The sequence below is a fragment of the Oryx dammah genome, unplaced genomic scaffold, assembly GCF_014754425.2.
Source record: "Oryx dammah isolate SB20612 unplaced genomic scaffold, SCBI_Odam_1.1 HiC_scaffold_10, whole genome shotgun sequence".
Classification (NCBI taxonomy): Eukaryota; Metazoa; Chordata; class Mammalia; order Artiodactyla; family Bovidae; genus Oryx; species Oryx dammah.
This window is the reverse complement of record NW_024070194.1, coordinates 22,542,779-22,564,525: the sequence shown is the minus strand read 5'-3', so window position 1 is coordinate 22,564,525 and position 21,747 is coordinate 22,542,779. Positions and strand designations below refer to the sequence as shown.

Sequence of the window (21,747 nt, the reverse complement as noted above, 5' to 3'; positions counted from 1 at the left end):
TGTTGTCCCTTTGGGAATCTGGTTGAAAATGCCTTGGATCAGAGACAGAGTCATATCTTCCCCTTCCCCCAACCCCATATTTTTATCTTAAGTGGCCTCATAAATTTCTTCTGTGGAGAAGGTAAACTTGGTTTCCCCACCTTATATGGGCCTTTCTATGGGAAAAAAATCTATGGAAAAAGAAAATATGTCTGCTGTTTTCATTCCTATCACCCCAAGAAAAGCACATAATATGAGAACCATAAATTTTTGTTACAGAGGCTTACTTTGGCCCATCGATGGGTTAAATTCAACACAGTCAGCAGTTCTGTTGCTTACTTTCTCCTGAGCATGTAAACTAAAATTCTATTATTTTCTAGCTCTGTCTCTTCTGTGAGGCTCCTGTGAGAAAGATAAAATTCTATAAACTGTGGGTGCTTGAACAGTGTTTATTGAATGACTGATAACAGAGCAAACAGTTCTGTGTCTCAGTTTATAGATAGAATAGATAAAGAGGAACTTGGTGTTTTAAGAGAGAGACCCGAATCCTTGCTCATCTGCTTCTCCAGCTCCAGTCACGCTGTCGGAAGTGTATACGATGGAGGTGGTGCTGGTGGTGGGGAGTCAGTGCCTGAATCTCTTCTTTTTTTGGTAGAAGTAGCAGTGTGTATTATCTTCCCTGAGTTCATGGGGTTGGTGGTGGCAGAGTTCACAATGGTGGCATTTGGGATGATAATGGTGTTGATGTTGGCAAAAGCATTGGCACTTTTGATTTTGGGCAGAACAGATAAATTATGATGTTTGGTCTGCATCATGACACTAACATTTTTGGTAATTTTTAGCACTTCCTGAGAGTCCTCTTTAAGCATGTGGAGCATTTCATTTTGTATGTAGTTTTTTATCAGTTGAACCACTTTTGATCTAATACAACATTTTTTCTTTCTGCATTTATCTAACTCTTTTTCATCCATGTTGCAGTGCTCTTTGCATCTCCCCAAACCCATTACGCATCTTCTCAAGCCAAAATATTCTGCACAAATAAAACAGAAAACAATGTGCTAAGGTTAATAACTAGATGTGATATTAAAATTGCTAGAGCGAGAGGAATAGAGTCAGAGTGAATTTGTTAATGCTAAATTTAAAGTACAGTGGATAGGGACATTGATGGAGGCAACAGGCAGGCCAAGAGAGTCTTTGTACATCTCTGAAATCCAAAATAAATCTCTAGCCTCTTCTCATTGAATAACTAAAACCTTAAAAAGAAAAGGAAACTCATTTGCTTCAGGGTTAAGATTTTAGATCTCCAATATATAACATCTTAGGCACTTGTTGAGTGTCATTATCTCTTCCCAGGATCCTAGGAAATACAGAGAAGAGTAAAATCTTTCATAAAAGTAACCCAAGAAAGAGTTTCAAAAGAGAATCAACTGGACTTTTCAGAAGTTCTGGCTTCTTGCCAAACTCAGTGGTCTATGACCTCACCCTCCTCGACAATCACTTGACCTGTGGTTATTGCAGCATGGTGTTCTATCATTTTCATCCTCTCTGGACACTATGTCCCTCAGAGATCTTATATATTATCATAGCCTTAACCTCATCTCTATGAAGATAATTCCTGCATTGTTATCTCTATCTCTAAATCCCCTGCTTAGTGTAGCGTCTCATTTTCATCTGTTGGATGTTTTTCCATCCTAATGGTTCATCTATTTTTTTTTTTCCAAATCCAGAAGCTTCTCCTTCACTCAACAATTCAACAGATTTTCCATAAAACACAAGAGATTTATGTAGCACCTACTGTTCACAGGCATTTCAATATTGTTTCTCGCCAGAGAAAACAGTAAAATACTTGTATTTTAAGCAGCTACACTGATTAACCTTATCTTATGTGGGATTTGAGACTCAAATTTGACTTTACCGGAGATGACACAACCATACTTACTTATATTATAACCCTTTTCTTAGGGTCCCAAGATAAAAAAATTAGACAGATCTTTGACTACTCTTTTTACTTTCCCTTCCTTGACCCCTTGCCTGTTTAAAATCTGGATGATTCTTGTATTCTGAAACAAGTTTCAATGCTTCTGTCTCCATTGCAGAAAACAATGGCCAATCTTCTGACTTAGCCATTTGCCCTGATGTATTCCTAGAGGCTCTTGTGGGTAATTTGGGGGTTTCCAGTAAAACAAAGGCTGAGAAAAGGAATGGAACTCTGTAGAAGTCTGAAAAAGTTGAGATGGAGAACATAGACCTTGTTCACTGAATCCTGAGAGTAGATTTTTTTTTTGAGCATAATTTTAAGGTCTTCCTTCTTATTACACCGAAGTATAAACTGATCGAACCTTTTACTTAGAGATAGTTTAAATTAGAAATAGAGTAAAAATGGGGTAGACTTGGCTGGAATCCCGGGTGATAGCTATGCAGGGGGCAAGGAGGCAGTTTTATATACTGAATAATTTCTGAGTTCACAACAATACCCTACTTCGTTTGTAGTTCCATGTGTATCCCCACCAGACACAGTCTGCGTTTGGAGCCTGTGGGACTACATGACGGATGGTGAATGACTGATGCAATATAAACTTTTCAGCTGTATCTTTGGGCATCGCATTTTCAGTGTCTCTTTGGGTTTCCATTATCCAGGACTGCCAAATCTCTGCTTCCTCCAACCACTCCCTCTTAGACCCAGGATTTCACATTACCTGTGTTCACCTGCCACTGTAGCATGAGGCTGGCAAAGATAGGGAAAAGGAGCTTCATGGCTGGGTGTCAGAGAAGAAGCCTTGGATCTGGGTTCATATTCTTGAGCTCCAGCCTTTATTGGCATCTTCATGGCCTTAGGCTCTGAGCAGTCAAGTGCAGCCAAAGCTCACGGCAATTGTGTTTTCTATGATTCTGTTTGAGAATCAGTTCAGTTCAGTTCAGTTGCTCAGTTGTGTCTGTCTCTTTGTGACCCCATGGACTGAAGCACGCCAGGCTTCCTTGTCCATCACCATTTCCTGGAACTTGCTCAAACTCATGTCCACTGAGTCAATGATGCCTCCCAACCATCTCATCCTCTGTCGTCCCCTTCTCCTGCCTTCAATCTTTCCCAGCATCAGGGTCTTTTCCAATGAGTCAGCCCTTTGCATCAGGTGCGGCCAAAGTACTGGAGCTTCAATTTCAGCATCAGTCCTTCCAATGAATGACTACCTGAATACCTCACGCAAAAAATTTCCCGTTCTTAATCCTGGGGGGAATTATAAGACACATAAGACATGAAAGAAAACACAAGCTCTTTACATCTCTTAAGATTTATTTAGGGTATCTGCTTTACCCTTTGTGAGCCTAGAGTTAGGCCTGAGGCATTTAATGTATGAGAATCAGAAGAACAGAGCTTGCTATAGCCGTAGACTCCTGGAGGATAGAGACTTTGTCTTTTCTGTACTGTTTTCTCCATGGGTGCTGAATTAACATGAGAACTCAATACATGTTTGTTGAATAAGTTTGTGGGAGGCAGTTCTTGGCATAACTTTGGCTTCTTAAAAAAAAAAAAAAAGAAATGTAAGTAACAAATAACATTATATTAGTTTCAAGTAGAAGTGAAGATGTTAGTTGCTCAGCCATGTCTGACTCTTCGTGACCCCATGGACTGTATCCCGCCAGGCTCCTCTGTCTGTGGGATTTCCCAGGTAAGAACACTGGAGTGGGTTGCCATTTCCTTCTCTAGGGGATCTTCCTGACCCAGGGATCAAACCCAGGTCTGCTGCAGATTCTTTACTGTCTGACCCACCAGGGAATGATTTGATATCTGTATATATCCTCAGAAGTGGAATTGCTGGACTATATGGTAGTTCTATTTTTAACTTTTTGAGGTACTTCTATATTAGTTCTAGAGTGACTGAACCAATTTACATTTCCACCAACAGTGTACATAGACTCCCTTTTCTCCTTGCCGTTTTTATCCTTGCCAACATCTATCTTGTTTTCTTGGTGACAGATATTCTAACCGATGTGAGGTGATATCTCATTGTGCTTTTGACTTGCATTTTCCTAGTGATTAGTGATGTTGATTGCCTTTTCGTGTGCCTGTTGGCCATCTCTATGTGTTCTTTGGAAAAATGTCTATTTAGATCCTCTGCCCATTTTTTAATCGATCTTTTTTTGGCACTGAATTGTTGACTTTACACATGGACATCACCAAATTGTCAGTACTGAAATCAGATTGATTACACCCTTTGTAGCTGAAGATGGAGAAGCTGTATACAGTCAGCAAAAACAAGACCTGGAGCTGACTGTGGCTCAGATCATCAGCTTCTCACAGCAAAATTCAGGCTTCTTAATAAATAGCGGTCCAATATTTCTACAAGTATTCAGCTGGTTAGAATATTTTCTTTTTTTACACTTCTTTTTGGAACTTGACCCGTTATTTTTCGCTGAAATATTTCAGAGTGAAAGTCGCTCAGTCGTGTCTGACTCTTTGCAACCCCACGGAATTTTCCAGGCCAGAATACTGCAGTGGGTAACCTTTCCCTTCTCCACGGGATCTTCCCAACCCAGGGATTGAACCCAGGTTTCCCACATTGCAGGCAGATTCTTTACCAGCTGAGCCACAATTCAGGTAAGTTATAAATATAATATTCCATTTTTATACATTCTAGTAAACATTTTTTTTGAAAAAAAAAAAAAAAAAGGGGGTTATTTTCCAACATAGCCAACATAATATCATCACACTAGGCAAAATTAATAAAATTTCCATAATATTTAACAATTACTACTCAGTTTATTTTCAAATATCTTTAATTATTCCAAAAAAATTTTTAAACAACTGAATTGTTCACACTAAAATTCACTCCAAGACCAGTCAATTTGAAGCTTTCTCTAAGTTAACATCAGATTTGCTTGACATAGGTGTGTCAAGAAGTGATTTTTTTCTTTTGGCTGTGCAACATGGCTTTTGAGATCTTATTAAATAATTCCCCAACCAGGGATCAAACCCAGGCCCTCAGCAGTGAAAGTTCTGAGTCCTAACCACTGGACCCCTGGGGAATTCTCTGATGTGATTTTTAATCTTGGAAGATACAGTGCACATACATTTTTTTGAGAGTTGCCCACACAGGGTAAAAACTGTAACCGTCTCTACTTTCTTTTGAATTTTTAAGATTTTCCTTGATACTAGAGAATTCTTTGATCAGTCTTTTGAAGTCTTACAGAACAATTATGAAAGTATGATGTTTGTCATTTCCTAGGAGTTCTCTTAAAATTTTGAAACTCATGATATTTGGATAGCTAGTAAGAAAATTTGCTTTGTCCACGAGGTGACACTTGAAATCTGGAATGCCTGAATTTAACATGAATGGAAGTCAATGAAAACCAGAGCTTAGCCATTCATGGAGCTTATGATTGAAGACAAGGGGAAATATGCATGACTGCAATGGGTTTTTCAAAGTCTGCAGAAATATCAAATGGAGTATTTTAACTGGGAAAAATGCCTAATATCCTTTATTGCCTCTTAGTCTGATATGATGGGTAGATTAAGAACACGATTTTGACTAACCTGAAAATTTATCCATAATTAATGAAGTTTATTAATTTGATTGCTCCAAACATTTTCTAATTTGTTGTTGCTCAGTCGCTCAGTCATGTCTGACTCTTTGCAAACCCATGAACTGCAACATGCTAGGCTTCCCTGTCCTTCACTGTCTCCTGGAGTTTGCACAAACTCATGTCCTTTGAATCGGTGATGCCACCCAACCATCTCATCCTCTGTCTTCCCTTTCTCCTCCTACTTTCAATCTTTCCCAGCATTAGGGTCTTTCCTAATGAGTCGGGTCTTTGCATCAGGTGGCTGAAGTATTGCAGCTTCAGCTTGGGTCCGTCCAATGAATATTCAGGGTTGATTTCCTTTAGGATTGACAGGTTTGTTCTCTTTGCTATCGAAGGGACTCTCAAGAGTCTTCTCCAACACCACAGTTCAAAAGCATCAATTCTTCAACACTTAGCTTTCTTTATGGTCCAACTCTCACATGTGTACACGACTACTGGAAACATCATAGCTTTGACTAGACAGACCTTTGTTGGCAAAGTGATGTCTCTGCTTTTTAATATGATGTCTAGGTTTGTCATAGCTTGTCTTCCAAGGAGCAAGCATCTTTTAATTTCATGCAGTCACCATCTGCAGTGAGTTTGGGGCCCAAGAAGATAAGATTTGTCACTGTTGCCATTTTCCCCCCATCTATTTGCCACGAAGCGGTGGGACAAGAGGTCATAATCTTTGTTTTTTGAATGTTGAGTTTTAAGCCAGCTTTTTACACTCTCCTCTTTCACTTTCATCAAGAGGCTCTTTAGTTCCTCTTAGCCTTCAGCCATTAGGGTATTATCATCTGCATATCTGAAGTTATTGATATTTCTCCTGGCAATCTTGATTCCAGCTTGAGCTTCATCTAACCTGGCATTTTGCATGATGTACTCTGCATACAAGTTAAATAAGCAGGGTGACAATATACAGCCTTGATGTATTCTTTTCCAGTCTGTTGTTCCATGTCTGGTTCTAACTGTTGCTTCCTGACCTGCATACAGGTTTTGAAGGAGGCAGGTAAGGTGGTCTGGTATTCCTATCTCTTTTCCACAGTTTGTTGTGATCCACACAGTCAAAGGCTTTAGTGTAGTCAATGAAGCAGAAGTAGATGTTTTTCTGGAATTCCCTTGCTTTTTCTAGGATCCAGCAGATGTTGGCAATTTGATCTCTGGTTCCTCTGCCTTTTCTAAATCCAGCTTGTACCTGTAACTATTGTTTTATACTTAAAAAATCAGAAGTAACTCTAACTGAGCTAAGTATTTTGTTGAGCCCATCCCTATGTATACAATGTTCTCTCAATGGATAGCTTTTCAAGATAACATATTTACACTAAAATTATTTATTAAAAAGAATAATTTTATAATTTTTGACTGCGTTAGATCTTTGTTGCTGTGTGGACCTTCTCTAGTTGCAGAGGTTGGGGGCTACTCTCTAGTGATGTGCGAGCGTCTCTTCACAGTGGTTTCTCTTGTTGTGGAGCATGAGTTCTAGAGTGCACACGCTTCAGTAGTTGGGGCACACGGGCCTAGCTGCCCCATGGCATATGTAATCTTCCCTGATCAGGTACTGAACATGTGTCCCCTGCACTGGCAGGAGGATTCTTAACCACTGGACCCCCAAGGAAGTACTGAAATTATTTTTATAGGAAAATGTTTTTCTTCATTTTTCTGGACATCTGAAGGTATATGTGGTCCTTCTGGGATTACAAGCTTTCCTCTCTTGTATCCAGCTGTATTTTGGCCTAGAGATAACTCTGATTTCTCTGGAGTGTCTTATCAAAGAATGAAATGTATCTCTGGTTTAGATTTTAAAACCTTAGGAAACTCTCCAGAAAAATCCCCAAACTGAGTTATCACAGGATTTATTTTCTAGACTAGAAGATATTGATTATCCTCTGTGAATAGAGTCTCAGTTCAGGTTTGGAAACTTGTGAAAAATATTGTCCTTTCTTACAATACATGTTTTTTTTTTTTCTTTACTATCACTTGGACCAGTCATGAAGCTTTTCTAGATCATTGTAAGGAATGTTGATGTTTTGGTATGAAATTTAGGACTTCCCTGGTGGCTCAGATGGTAAAGCGTCTGTCTACAATGTGGGAGAACTGGGTTTGAGCCCTGGGTTGGGAAGATCCTCTGGAGAAGGAAATGGCAATCCACTTCAGTACTGTTGCCTGGAAAATCCCATGGACAGAGGAGCCTGGTACGCTACAGTCTATGGAGTCGCAAAGAGTTGGACACGACTGAACGACTTCACTTCTTGCTGCTGTTACAAGTTACAAAAGAAAATTAGTGGCTTCAAGCAACACAAGTTTATCATCTTATTGTTGTGAAGGTTATAAATCCCAAATGAATCTCACTGGGTTTAAAAGCAAGATGTCAGCAGGGCTGTATTCCCTTTGGGGAGCCTACGAGAAAATCTTTCCTTGTTTTTCCAGCTTCTAAAGGATTGAATATTTGGACTCATGGACCTCTCCACCATCTTCAAATCTAGTCAGGTGACATTGTCAAACTTTTCCTGACACTGATTGCCCCTGCTCCCCAGTGATCCTTGTTATTATACTGGACCCATCCAGATAATCTAAGACAATCTCCTTATTTTAAGGTCAGCTGATTAGCAGCCTTAATACCATCTACAGCCTTAATTCTCCCTTGCGATGTAACATCACGTATTCATGGGTTCTGGGTTTTAGAATGTGAACATCTTTAGGGGACCATTATATTCCACCTACCTTAAATATCAATATCGACACACTTTTATTTTTCTACATTTAGAACTGGCTCAAAATTGTACATATAACTTATTTGTTTTTACTGCTATAAATTTTGTATTGTTGAGAGAGGAAAACAATATTTAATTGAGCTTAACTTGGGTTTCAATATATAGAGGCTGAAACATGAAGGCGTCTGAAATATCACTTGTTGATTGACAGGCCTGCTTTCTTCATGTTTTTATTTAACTAGAGTCCAAAATACAGAATTATTTAGAGAAACTAGCCCTGGGCACAGCCTACCTGTCATGGACCTGTATGTGATTTTCTCTTCAAATCATACTATAAACAAAGTCAACCTAAGTCACCCAAGACTAATCTATGATCTTTCTCTTTGGCAACTTTCATCAACCAGAGAGTAAATGTCAGGCAGACATGGGCAGACACACACACACACACACACACACACACACACACACACACACACCTCATCTCATTTGGAGAAAATTCTTACTTTGTCATGCTATGGAATTCTGCATCAAGGCCAAGGTGCTATCTTTTCTATTTTAGATCTACCTATCATGGTATTACTTAACTATCAATACATAAAAAAAACAAATCAAACCTTTGATTCATTTTGATTTAATGAAATAACCTGAAACTCACTGTAGCGTGGAGACAAAACCATGACATTGTGTATTTAAAATATTTAATCCTTCAATAGCTCTGGACGAAAGGAGAGCAATAGTTAAATGACGTGTGTGTGTGCACAGTCACTTCAGTCGTGTCTGACTCTGTGTGACCCTATGGACTAGAGCCTGCCAGCCTCCTCTGTTTGGAAAGATAACATCTTAAGTAGGATTCAGAGAATATTTCTGAGTAATGAAACACATTAAAGGTCATTTATAAGTAAGGTATTAAAAGCAATTTGTACTGCTACGGATTACAATGGGAGCTACAGTAAATGTGAATGGGTGATTTTTTTAAACTGATCATGTCTAGAAAGCAATGTTTATTATCCATTCCAGCCTACTCAAAGGGGAAATCTATTGTTTAGCCACAAAGGACCTTGAAAATGAGGAGACTATGGGCTTTTTGTCCCTAGCCAAGATTGCATAAAGCCTCTTGGATATTAAAGAGTTGACACAGCTGAACAGATCAACAGACTTAGGAATCTGTGGAAGTAGGTAGGTGATACCATTTTCAGGAAGTAGTAATGTCCTCTTTGGAAATCATAAATGTTAGTTCTCTCAATACAGATTTTTCTCTAAAGATAGTTTCCTCTCTGAGTTGTGAGTAGGATATAAGGACATGGATGGGGGAAGGATGTCCCGCCGAGTGCATTACCAATAAATTTTGTGAACAAAGCAGCATCTTGTATTTGAATGTTTTGTCTTCAGCCTTCCAAAGATTGACTCAGAGAAGGCAGCCAGCGAGATAGGTTAGCACAGGTTAGCACAATGGCTAAGACCTTTACTTTAAGGCTTATGCAGACCTGTGTTGATCCTAGCTCATTCCTCACTAGCTGTGTGACATTGGCCACATTACCAGTTCCCTAAATTGTGGCTTAACAATTTTAAAAAGAGATGTTAATATTAAATCCTACTTCATAGTGTTCTTGCAAGGATAAAAGTAAGTAATGCACATAAAATGCCTTTGTCATCTAGTAGACCCAGACTGGGGCTTCCCATGTGGCACTAGTGGTAAAGAGCCTGTCTGCCAATGCAGGAGATGAGGGTTTGATTGATCCCTGGGTAGGGAAGATCCCCTGGAGGAAGAAATGGCAACCCAGTCCAGTATTCTTGCCTGGAGAATCCCATGGATGGAGGAGCCTGGTGGGCTACATTCCTTAGGTTGGTCCTTCAGAGCTGGTCACGACTGGAGCAACTTAGCATGTGTGCATGCAGACACACATTAAGAGGCTGTGGACTTCTTAAACCCTCGAGGGACTTCTCTGAAGTCCAGGGTTTAAGGTTCTGTGCTCCCAATAAGGTGGCATGGGTTCCATCCCTGGTCAGGGAACTAAGATCCCACATGCTGTGTGGCATAGCCAGAAAAAAAAAAAAAAGAGGTGGAGCTGAGAAATGAGCTGAGACCAAGTGGGATACCAATGAGGCAAGTGCAAATCTGGTGGGGCCATTGGTCAATTCTCACTGCTTATCTTGACATATGAGCAATATTTGACAATCTTTCCTCCCTGACAAACTTTTTTTCCTCCCTGACAAACTTAATTCACTCTGGCTACTGGTCAACATAATAAGCTATGTGCTGTGCTGTGCTTAGTCCCTAAGTCATGTCCAACCCTCTGTGACCCCATGGACTGTAGCCCTCCAGGCTCCTCTGTCCATGGGGATTCTCCAGGCAAGAATACTGGAGTGGGTGGCCATGCCCTCCTCCAGGGGATCTTCCCAACCCAGGGATGGAACTGGGGTCTCCTGCATTGCAGGCAGATTCTTTACCAGCTGAGCTACCAGGGAAAACCATACTAAGCTATACGTAATATTTATTCTTAACCCTGATCCTAACTTTGTGCTATGATACTAGTTTAATCATCTTCAACATATATTTATATTGCCTTCACAAATTTCAAAATTCTTCCAGGTACTGTCATAGAAAGATCTTTGGATGGGCCCTAATTACTATAAATTCAAGCTTCTGGTGTCCACAAATTATAAAACAAGGTAAGCAACTTTCTTTAGGAAATGTCTAAATTAACTTTATTACTGTCTTGGGGGTATTTTATTTAGCAATAATTTTTCAGTACTTTGAAATCATCTTGTAATTATACACTGAAAATATAGTGTGAGTTTTGTGCTGTGTATTGAGAACTCCAAACTGAACTCCAAACTAGACCAGTGACCTGCCTTTAAGGGGTTCATGTGTGTGCATGCTCAGTAGCTCAGTTGTGTCTGACTCTGTTATTCCATGGACTGTAGTCCTCTGTCCATGGGATTTTTCTGGCAAGAATACTAGAGTGGTTTGCCATGCCCACCCAGGGTCTCTTCCCTACCCAGGGATCAAACCTGAATCTCCTGCATTGCAGGTGGATTCTTTACTGTTGAGCCACCAAGGAAGCCCCTAAAGCAGCTCATATTCATAGATTATTGCAAATAATTGGAACATGACATGGTGTGACCAGCAACAAAAATACTTACAAAACACAGTGGTGGCACAAAAAGGGAGTTTGCAGGTCTATTTCACTGGGCTAGGGAAACTTTCACAGATGTAGAGATAATTGCACTTGGTCTTAAAGGAAAATTAGGAGCTCAACAGGGACAATTAGGTAGATGAGGTAGGGCAATATTTGTAAAGAGAGATTTAAATGTGCTGGAATCAAATATCAACAATCTCAGATATGCAGATGACACCACTCCTAATGGCAGAAAGTGAAGAGGAATTTAAAGAGCCTCTTGATGAGGGTGAAAGAGGATAGTGAGATAGCTGGCTTGAAACTCAACATTTAAAATACTAAGATCATGGCATATAGTCTCATCACTTCATGGCAAATAGATGGTGAAAAAGTGGAAACAGTGGCAGATTTTATTTTCTTGGGCTCCAAAATCACTGCAGATGGTGACTGCAGCCATGAAATTAAAAGATGCTTGCCTCTTGGAAGAAAAACTAAGACAAACCTAGACAGCGTATTAGAAAGCAGAGACATCACTTTGCTGACAAAGGTCTGCATAGTCAAAGCTGTGATTTCTCCAGTAGTCATGTACAGATGTGAAAGTTGGACCAGAAACAAGATTGAGTTGCTGAAGAATTGATGCTTTTGAACTATGGTGTTGGAGAAGACTCTTGAGAGTCCCTTGGACTGCAAGGAAATCAAGCCAGTCAATCCTAAAGGAAATCAACCCTGACTATTCATTAGAAGGACTGATGCTGAAGCTGAAGCTCCAATACTTGGGCTGCTTGATGTGAAGAGCTGACTCATTGTAAAAGACCCTGATGCTGGAAAAAATTGAGGGCAGGAGAAAAAGGAAGTGACAGAGGATGAGATGGTTGGATGGCATCACTGGCTCAATGGACATGAGTTTGAGTAAACTTCAGGAGAGAGTGAAGGACAGAGAAGCCTGGCGTGCTGCAGTTCATGGGGTTGCAAAGAGTAGAACACAACTTAGCAACTGAACAACAACCGGTTATGGAAGTAACAAGTTGAGTAGGGACACCAACACTAATTAGGCAGAAATGTAACTGGTTCCATAAAATAAAAAGCCCAAGAGAGGAGAGTGAGAACCAGTTCAGAGTGAGTTGAACACCGTACTAAAGAGACTTAATTTTTGAAAGATTTTAGTTGTGGAATTGAATTTTTTGTTGTTGTTTTAATCGCTAAGTTGTGTCCGACTTTTTTGGGACCCCATGGACTGCAGCCCACCAGACTCCTCTGTCCTTCAGATTTCCCAGGCAAGAATACTGGAGTGGGTTTCCATTTCCTTCTCTAGGGGATCTTTCTGATCCAGGAATCGAATCTACATCTCCTGCATTGGCTAGTGGTTTTTTTCTTTTTTTTCCCCAACCACTGATCCACCAGGGAAGCCCTGGAATTGAGCTTTACTGGATGGGTAAGACATTATGGGAAACTGAAATAATATCAATTTATCTAGTCAAGCCTAAAAGCAATCTTTCTCTTAGAGAATTTTCTGAAAGTTTCATACATTAAAAAATTATTCCCTGGTGGTCCAATGGTTAAGAACCCACCTGCCAATGCAGGGGACACGGATTTGATCCCTGCTCCAGGAAGATTCCACATAAACCATGGGGGCAACTAAGCTTGTGTGCCGCAACTACTGAGCCTGTGCCCTTTGGTCCTTGTACCAAAACTACTGAAGCCTTCATGCTCTAGAGCCTGTTGCTCCACAACAAGAGAAGCTATCACAATGTGAATCCTGTACACTGCAACTAGAAAGCATCACCCTTCACTGCAACTAGATAAAGCCTGCAAGTGGCAATGAAGACCCAGCACAGCCAAAAATAAATAAATGAATAAAATTATTATTGCACATGCTTATGTGTTTACCTGAATTAGTGATTCAACTTTCCAGATGAATTACCTTCGTGAGTGAAAGGTGGTACTAGTTGGATGGGACATTGGAAGAGAAGGAATGAACTAGGACTGACCCACACAAACCAAGATGTGTGGCCAACCCACTCTGACCCAAGTGGGCTGATGGCCCAGGTGGAGAAATCACTGTTCTTGTTCTCTGGGAGCTCATGTCCTGAGGAAGGGGGAGTAAATGTGATGTGATGAAACATTCGGTGACTGTGAACTCCATATTTGGGAATGAAAGTGGAGGTGGACTTGAATTTCATCTTCTTCCATGTGGATTAAAATGAGAGCTCAGAACGTTAATAGCATCCAAAGCCGTGTCTCATCCTGAAAGACTGTCTGTGACTGTGTGACACAGATCACTGGACAAAGAAATTTTGCTGCCTGGTTGTCTTGGGAAGTCTGTAAACATGAAGCTGTTTCTGGTCCTCCTTATCCTGCTGTTTGAGGTATCTGAAGGTAACTTGTCCAAATGCACCATGAAGTTCAAGGAAATATTACTATTCACAGGACTAGGGGCAGGGCCTTCAAGATAGTTGATATCTTGCTGAGATCATCAAAAGGACCCACTGCCCTGGGTGCCTGACTTGAGTCTGTCTTAGAAGACAGGTTCCAGGAAGGTAAGAAATTGGGGCTGAACTCTCAGAAGTCCTCTCCTTCCGTCATCTAGCATTACCTTTACGATGGTGAACATAGTTTTCACCCAGGAATCTGGCCATCTCTTTTTCCATTTAAATTCATTTTCAGCCTGTATTACAACAGTAATGTGAACAGTAGAAGCTGTGGAGTCCTGTAGATGTGAGGTTAAAATACGTCTTCCTCATTGCCTAGTTGTATGACATGAGCTAATTATTCCCTTTGAAAATCAGTTTTTTCATCTACCACATAAGGATAATGACTCAGTTCCACAATGATTGTATTTATGCAAGGATTACATGAGCTTACTAAAGTGCAGCACCGAAGTCATAGTGGGGGCTCTGACCTTGAGAATTCTCTTCCTTGCTGTTGTAGGAACGTAGGTTGTCTTTTTGTGGCCCTATAAATGTCCTTTTAACCTTCAAAGGTGATCCTGGTTGTGGAATTTAGAATATGGAGAATCATATCTTTGTTTTCATCTTTATAAGGGCAAAGAAAGAATTGGAAAAGGAGCTTTACAACCTCCATGCAATACTGTGAATAGGTGACAGTTTGAATGTGTGGGAAAACAGGCAAACATGGAACTGAGTTTGATCCATGGACAATATATTTATCTGAGCTCAAAAGGAGGATGGGAAGAGAGAGAGCGAGAGCGAGCAAGCGAGAGAGAGAGAGAGAGAGAGAGAGGAGAAGAGAGGAGATAGGAGGAGCCAAGTTGTGAAAAGAATGAAAGAAGGAGTTTTCAACAGCAATATGCTGAGACCCATGAAGTATCAGCCAAGGGAGACTTCTGCTGCCCATATCAGTGAGTGTGAAACCTAACGACACTGTTAACTTTAAAAGTTCTATCTGTGATGTTCTTTTAAAGGTTAGTTTGACTCTGAATTGTGCCCTGGTGACAAGTTGATACTGCTTAGGGCTGACGGGGTGCTGACTCTGAACACTGGCTAGGAACCTGGGATTTTACGTGTTTGAATTTGGGATGACTTTCAAGGAGGAGACTCTGAGTTTTCTCTCATCATAAGGTTCACTTCGGGACCACAGGAGGCCATAGCTTGTGGGGAACCACATAACTCTTCTTCTCTGTCTCAGGAACTAATCTGGTTCATTGCTGTTTCCCGTGCACAGACACAGCGCGGTCCAGAAAATGCTTTAGTACCATAGCAGGTTACTGCAAGAAGAAATGCACGTTGGGGGAGATATATGACAAACCATGTACAAAAGGAAAACTATGTTGCATCAGTGAAAGCAAAAAGAAAACACATCAGCAGGCCATACAACAACCTGAACCTTCAAGCAAGCCTGATTTGAAGTTGGACTATGTTATCTTACCCACTGTCACACTTGGCACAATTCCACAATAAACCGAGTGCTGTTCCACTGGTCTCCTCTCTTCTCTTTAAATCAAAAGGGCCCCCTAATCTGATGGGGAGGGGCAAGAAACTGATCTACTTCTTTTGTGAACTTGATTTTCCACGTAATAAAGTCTTATACTTTCCCCTGGATTTATTTGTTCATGTATTCGCTCATTTCTTTTAACACTCCAAACTTAAATGAATATTTTTCATGTTTTGGGCCTTATGCTAGCAACATGGCTGATACAGATATGAAGTGAAGATATTGGTAGAAGTGGCAGTTAGTCTCTCCATTTTCTATGTAAGGTAGTATTTCATAGCATTTCAGGTATTACTGCTCTTTTAAATGAAATTTCTTAGGTCTAAACAGATCTGAATGTCTCAGCTTTGCGTGTTTGGGAATGAATACAGAGAGCTTGACAAGCAGCCAAAAATTTATTAGGAAAAGGCAAGATGTTTGAATATTTTCACAAATAGTTTTTGCGGCAGGTGTAATGGGCAGTGATAACAGCTCATGATAATTCCAATACATCATTTGAAGCTCATTTAATGTTCATGTGCCATCTCCCTTTTTAGTAGCAATTTGAACATCCAGTTGACACAACTGGGAAAATATTACTCTTAGGATCTCTGAAAGAATTTCATAGTCTGTTTCAATACTGTGAAATTTATAAACTTTTAGCTATTTGGATGAATGACGTCTGCACTTCTAATGGATAATACTGTGACTATAGTTGACAATACCATACTGTATAGCTGAAGTTTGCTGAGAGTGGAACTTGTATTCTCACCAAAACAAACAAAAGAACATGAAGGTGTTGAATGTATCAACTAACTAGGTGGGAGATTCTGTTCATAATGTATACATATATCAAATCATCACAATGAACACTATAAATGTCTTACAATTTTATGTCAATTATACCTCAATACAGCTGAAATTAAAAACTTTAAAAAAGGAATGAAATTTAAAGCCTTATAAATTGAGAAGGACATATTTAAAAAACTCTTCATGAACTAGGTAAAATTTTTAGTAAGTCATGCCTGTAGGAAAAGCTTTCTAAATGAACAGAACTGAACCTTTTGTGGTGACATCCATTGATGTTGCTTGGTTGAAGTATTAGTCATAAGTAGCTTTCATGAAGCTAACATTTACTCATCTTGGATAAAGAAATCAATGAGCCTTATCTCTCCATGTGCGTGCATGCTAAGTCACTTCAGTCATGTCCAACTCTTTGCAACCCTATGGAATCTTCTGTCCATGGGATTCTCCAGGCAAGAAGGATGGAGTGAGTTTCCGTGCCCTCCTCCAGGGGATCTTCTTGACCCAGGGACTGAACCCATGTCTCTCTATCTTTTTTGTTGTTGTTGTTAAACTCTGTATATTATTATTACTTTTTTTTTAACAATAGAAAGGTAAAAATCAAGACGTAGATTTACTGTACATTTCTTTTTCTTGCAGATTACAAAGTTTATGTTATATAACTGGGATTCCCTAAATCGAAGTCCTTTTTAAAACAGTCCTAAGAGAGACCAGAAGTGAATATAAAAGAACTAAATGAAATTAAAAAAAAAAAGAAGAGTGAACCCGTGTCTCTTATGTCACCTGTACTGGCAGGTGGGTTTTGTTTTGTTTTGTTTTGTTTTTAACCACTAGTGCCACCTGTATACTGTCACTCTGCTTATTTAACTTATATGCAGAGTTCATCATGTGAAATGCCAAGCTGAATGAATTAAGATTGCTGGAAGAAATATCAACAAACTCAGATATGCAGATGATAGCACCCTAATGGCAGAAAGCAAAGAGGAACTGAAGAACCTCTTCATGAAACCAAAAGAGGAGAGTGAAAAAGCTGGCTTAAAACTCAACGTTCAAAAAACTAAGATCATGGCATCTGGTCCCATCACTTCATGGGAAAATGGAAACAGTGACAGATTTTATTTCCTTGGGCTCCAAAACTACTGCAGATGGTGACTGCTGCCATGAAATTAAAAGATGCTTGCTCCTTGGAAGAAAAGCTATGACAAACCTAGATGGTGTATCCAAAAGCAGAGACATCACTTTGCTGACAAATGTCCATATAATCAAAGCTGTGGTTTTTCCAGTAGTCATGTACAGATGTGAGAGTTGGACCAGAAAGAAGATTGAGTTGCTGAAGAATTGATGCTTTTGAACTGTGGTGTTGGAGAAGACTCTTGAGAGTCCCTTGGACAGCAAGGAAATCAAGCCAATCAATCCTAAAGGAAATCAACTCTGACTATTCATTAGAAGGACTGATGCTGAAGCTGAAGCTCCAGTACTTTGTGTGATCCTATGAACTATAGCCTCCTAGGTTCCTCTGTCCATGGGATTCTCCAGGCAAGAATTCTGAAGTGGGTTACCATGTCCTCCTCCAGGGGATCTTCCCAACCCAGGGATCGACCCGGGTCTCCTGCATTGCAGGCAGATACTTTACCATCTGAGCCAGTAGGGAAGCCATACTTAACATTTACCTACCCTGTTAGAAAATATGGATGTGCATTTATTATAATGTTACACAAGTGTGCAGTATACTATTGTATAGGTACAATACACAGAAGGTCTTTACAACTGATTCATATTATTTAACTGAAACTTTATGCCTACTGTTTAATAACTCATTTACCCTCTCCTCAGCTTTTTTTAGGGCTTCCCTAGTAGCTCAGCTGGTAAAGAATCCACCTGTAATGTGGGAGACCTGGGTTCGATCCCTGGGTTGGGAAGATTCCCTGGAGGAGGACATGGCAACTCACCCCAGTATTCTTGCCTGGAGAATCCCCATGGACAGAGGAGCCTGGCAAGCTACAGTCCATGAGGTCGCAAAGAATTGGACAAGACTGAGCAACTAAGCACAGCACGAAGCAGTATGACGGTATTTGTCATTACAATTAATTGAGAAAATTTCGTGGTCAGTATTTGTCCCTATAGTCTTTATGTAATCTAGGTTCTATTTATGTACTCTTATCTAAGAAAAGTGAGAAGGTTTTTAATATAATAATAAACATATACTATTTGCTAAAAATTTGTGGGATATTGCTAATGCTTTGTAGAGAGGGCAATCTATAGCTTTAAAATTCTCATGTATGGAATGAAGAAAGACTAAAAATAAAAGAGATAAACACTCACCTAATAATGTTAGGAAAAAAGGGCATATTAAAATTTAAAAAGTAGATATAAGACATTGTATTTCACACAGGTAAAATGTAGTGAGGTGGATGAACCTAGAGCCTCTTATACAAAGTGAAGAAGTCAGAAAGAGAAAAGCAAGTATCATTTATTAATGTATATATATGGAATCTAGAAAAACAGTACTGATGAACCTAGTAGAGCATGGACTTGTGGACACAGAGGGGCGAGGTGAAGGTAAGATTAATGCAGGAAGTAGCATTAACATATACACTATTGTGTGTAAAGTAGAGAGATGGTGGGAAGTTGTTATGTAACATAGGGAGCCCAGCCTAGTGCTCTGTGACGACCTGGAGGGGTGGGATGAGGGGAAGGGAGGGAGGGTCAAGATGGAGGGATTTTATATGTATATATATATATATATAAATTATGACTGATTTGTGTTGCTTTATGGCAGAAGCAAACACAGTATTGTAAAACAATTTTCCACCAAATAAAAAAACAGGTGATTTTATTGCATGTGAAGTTGTTTGAAAAACAAGTGAAAGTAAGAACATAAGACCTTGAAGAAGTGGAAGCTCAACTAAAATTAATGTTTAATAAATGAATAGTGAGACATGAGAAAAGCAAAGACATAAACAATGGTCACAAAGCAGACGGCGATCACTATGTATCTTACAGATATTAAAAAGAAAACATTGCAAGTTATTTTAGGCAAATACATTTGAAAATCTTAAAAAATAGGAAAAACAAAGTAAAAATACAAAAGCTGACTAAAAGAAATAGAAAATGGGAATTATCCTTTAAGTCATCAAGAAACGACCTATAATTTGTACACTTCCTATACAGAGGTGAATCTTAGTTGATTCTATGAAACGTTTAAAGATATAACATAAGAAGCTCTTAGACAAGTAGGAAAAGAGAGACTACTGTCAGACTGATTTTGTGTTTAGTTTTTTAATTGAAATACACTTTTAATTTTAGACCAACTTTCTATTTATAGAAAAGTAATGCAAAGACAGTATAGGGAGCTTCTGGATACTCCTCATCTGGTTTTCCCTGTTAACATCTTACATGACCCTGATGCATTTGTCACAGTTAAGAACATTGACTAAGCTCTGCTCTTCAATAGTTGTTTTTTTGTAACAGTTTTGTCTTGTTTTAGGAACCCACACAGGATATCACATTACCTTTACTTGTCATGTCTCCTTGATCCTCCTCTGGTCTGTTACAGTTTCTCAGAAATTTTTTGTTTTTGGTGAATTTCACAGTTTTGAGGAGTCCTGGTTGAATATTTTGCAGATTGCCACTCAATTTGGGTTTTTCTGACCTTTTTCTCACTGTTAGACCAGAGTTGTGGGTTTTTGGGAGGAAGACAGCAAAGGTGAAGGCCATTTTCATCACATCATATGTTCATGCTATCATGCGTTTCCCATAATACCTACAGCATGATTTCATTAGGTTTACCCACTGTAACGTGACTCTTGGCTCCTTTTCATTCTCTACCCTTTGGAAGCAACTCACAAAAACAGCCCATATTCAAGGGAGAGGGAGGTGAAGCTCCACCTCCTCAGGGAGGAAGTATTTATATTAATTACTTGGAATTCTTCTGTACAGAAAAATCTGTTTCTTCTCGTCTATTTATTCATACCAGTATGGACTCATGGATGTTAACTTCTGCATTGTATTTATAATCCAATGTTATGTTATTTATTTTATTACTCAAATTGTCACAATTTTGGTCATTTAAAACTCTTTCAAAGTGACTCCTATGTCCCATTAACATGCCTCATCCTTCTGATTTTTATAGCATGTCCTTACTTTCTGGCACTACAAAATACTTTGGGGGCATCTTGTATACTCTGTGCTCCAGTCCTAGGACAGGAGAGAAGAGGATAATTGAGAGAACATATACCACAGATTCATGATGGATATTACAGTGAAGAAATAACATAAGAAACAAAACTGGAAAATAGTGTGGAAAGGAGTTGGAAAGGGAATTTTTCGTGTTCAGTTCAGTTCAGTTCAGTCGCTCAGTAATGTCTGACTCTTTGTGACCCTGTGAACCGCAGCACACCAGGCTTCCCTATCTATCACCAACTGCCAGAGTCTACCCAAACCCATGTCCATCGAGTTGGTGATGCCATTCAACCATCTCATCCTCTGTCGTCCCCTTCTCCTGCCCTCAATCTTTCCCAGCATGAGGGTCTTTTCAAATGAGTCAGCTCTTCACATCAGGTGGCCAGAGTATTGGAGTTTCAGCATCAACATCAGTCCTTCCAATGAACACCCAGGACTGATCTCCTATAGGATAGATCGGTTGGATCTCCTTGCAGTCCAAGGAACTCTCAAGAGTCTTCTCCAGCACCACAGTTCAAAAGCATCAATTCTCTGTCTGTCACCTTTCTTTATAGTCCAACTCTCACATCTATACATGACTGCTTGTGTTAATCTTATCCAAAACGTGTATCTTTAAGAATTAGGTGGAATGTGTAAATGGATTGTCATTATGTCATTCTGCATATCAAGACAGCGGTAAGTCTCATACAATAATGCAATTCAGACCAGTTCCTACGTTCTTTACATTTCCTCCGAACTTGTAAGGGCCACAGATAGGATGCATTACCAGTGGTAACACATTAAACAACGACAACGACAAAGAAAATAAAAACTTTAGTCTTGCAGTTATATACTTGTGTCTGTCTCCTCCTTATATAGTGAGCTCCATAATAGTGGAATCTTACTCATTTCCATCTTCCCAGTTCATTGCTTTTACACACTAAAGAAACTAGTCTTACCCATAGTTCAACTTTGGGTACTCTATTCTTAAACCAAACAAAGTGCACGCATATTCTCCTAAAATGTCCTGTCCTTTCTAATTTCCTTCTATTTGTTGATTTCATGTTGTTCACTCAAATTACCTTCTTTACTAACACTCAGATGTTGAAATCCTGCATATTTCACAAGGCACTACTTTAACCCTAAATTCACTCACAAATTCTCTTGAATACTCAGCTTCGTAATTCTTCTCCTGAATTACATGTCTACTTGTCTCCTTCCAGTCTTCCATGTTATAGATTTTTTAGTGTATTGATTATACCCCCCTTTCAAGGGTAGGTTCTCTGTTGCCCTTATCAATTCATAATTTGATATGTTGAGTTTTCAATCTCTGGTTAAGGCACAATGAGTCAGAAAACTGGCAATGAGCTTTATTAGACTATTTAAGGTCATTATGGGGATCTAGGAACAAGAAAGGAGAGGATGTGGACTACTTCATCTTAGATCAATGGAATAGGTTGAGAAATGAACAGAAAATCGTGTTTGAT

The 21,747-nt window shown here is 39.5% G+C and overlaps 1 protein-coding gene across 1 annotated transcript; it reads right to left on the bottom strand.

Moving 5' to 3' along the window:
- Window positions 1-467: 467 nt before the first annotated feature.
- On the bottom strand, window positions 468-2,733 carry DEFB129 (defensin beta 129). Its single transcript, XM_040248769.1, is given in 2 exon segments — window positions 468-1,009; window positions 2,676-2,733. Coding segments are annotated over 2 exon segments (600 nt in total).
- Window positions 2,734-21,747: the final 19,014 nt, after the last annotated feature.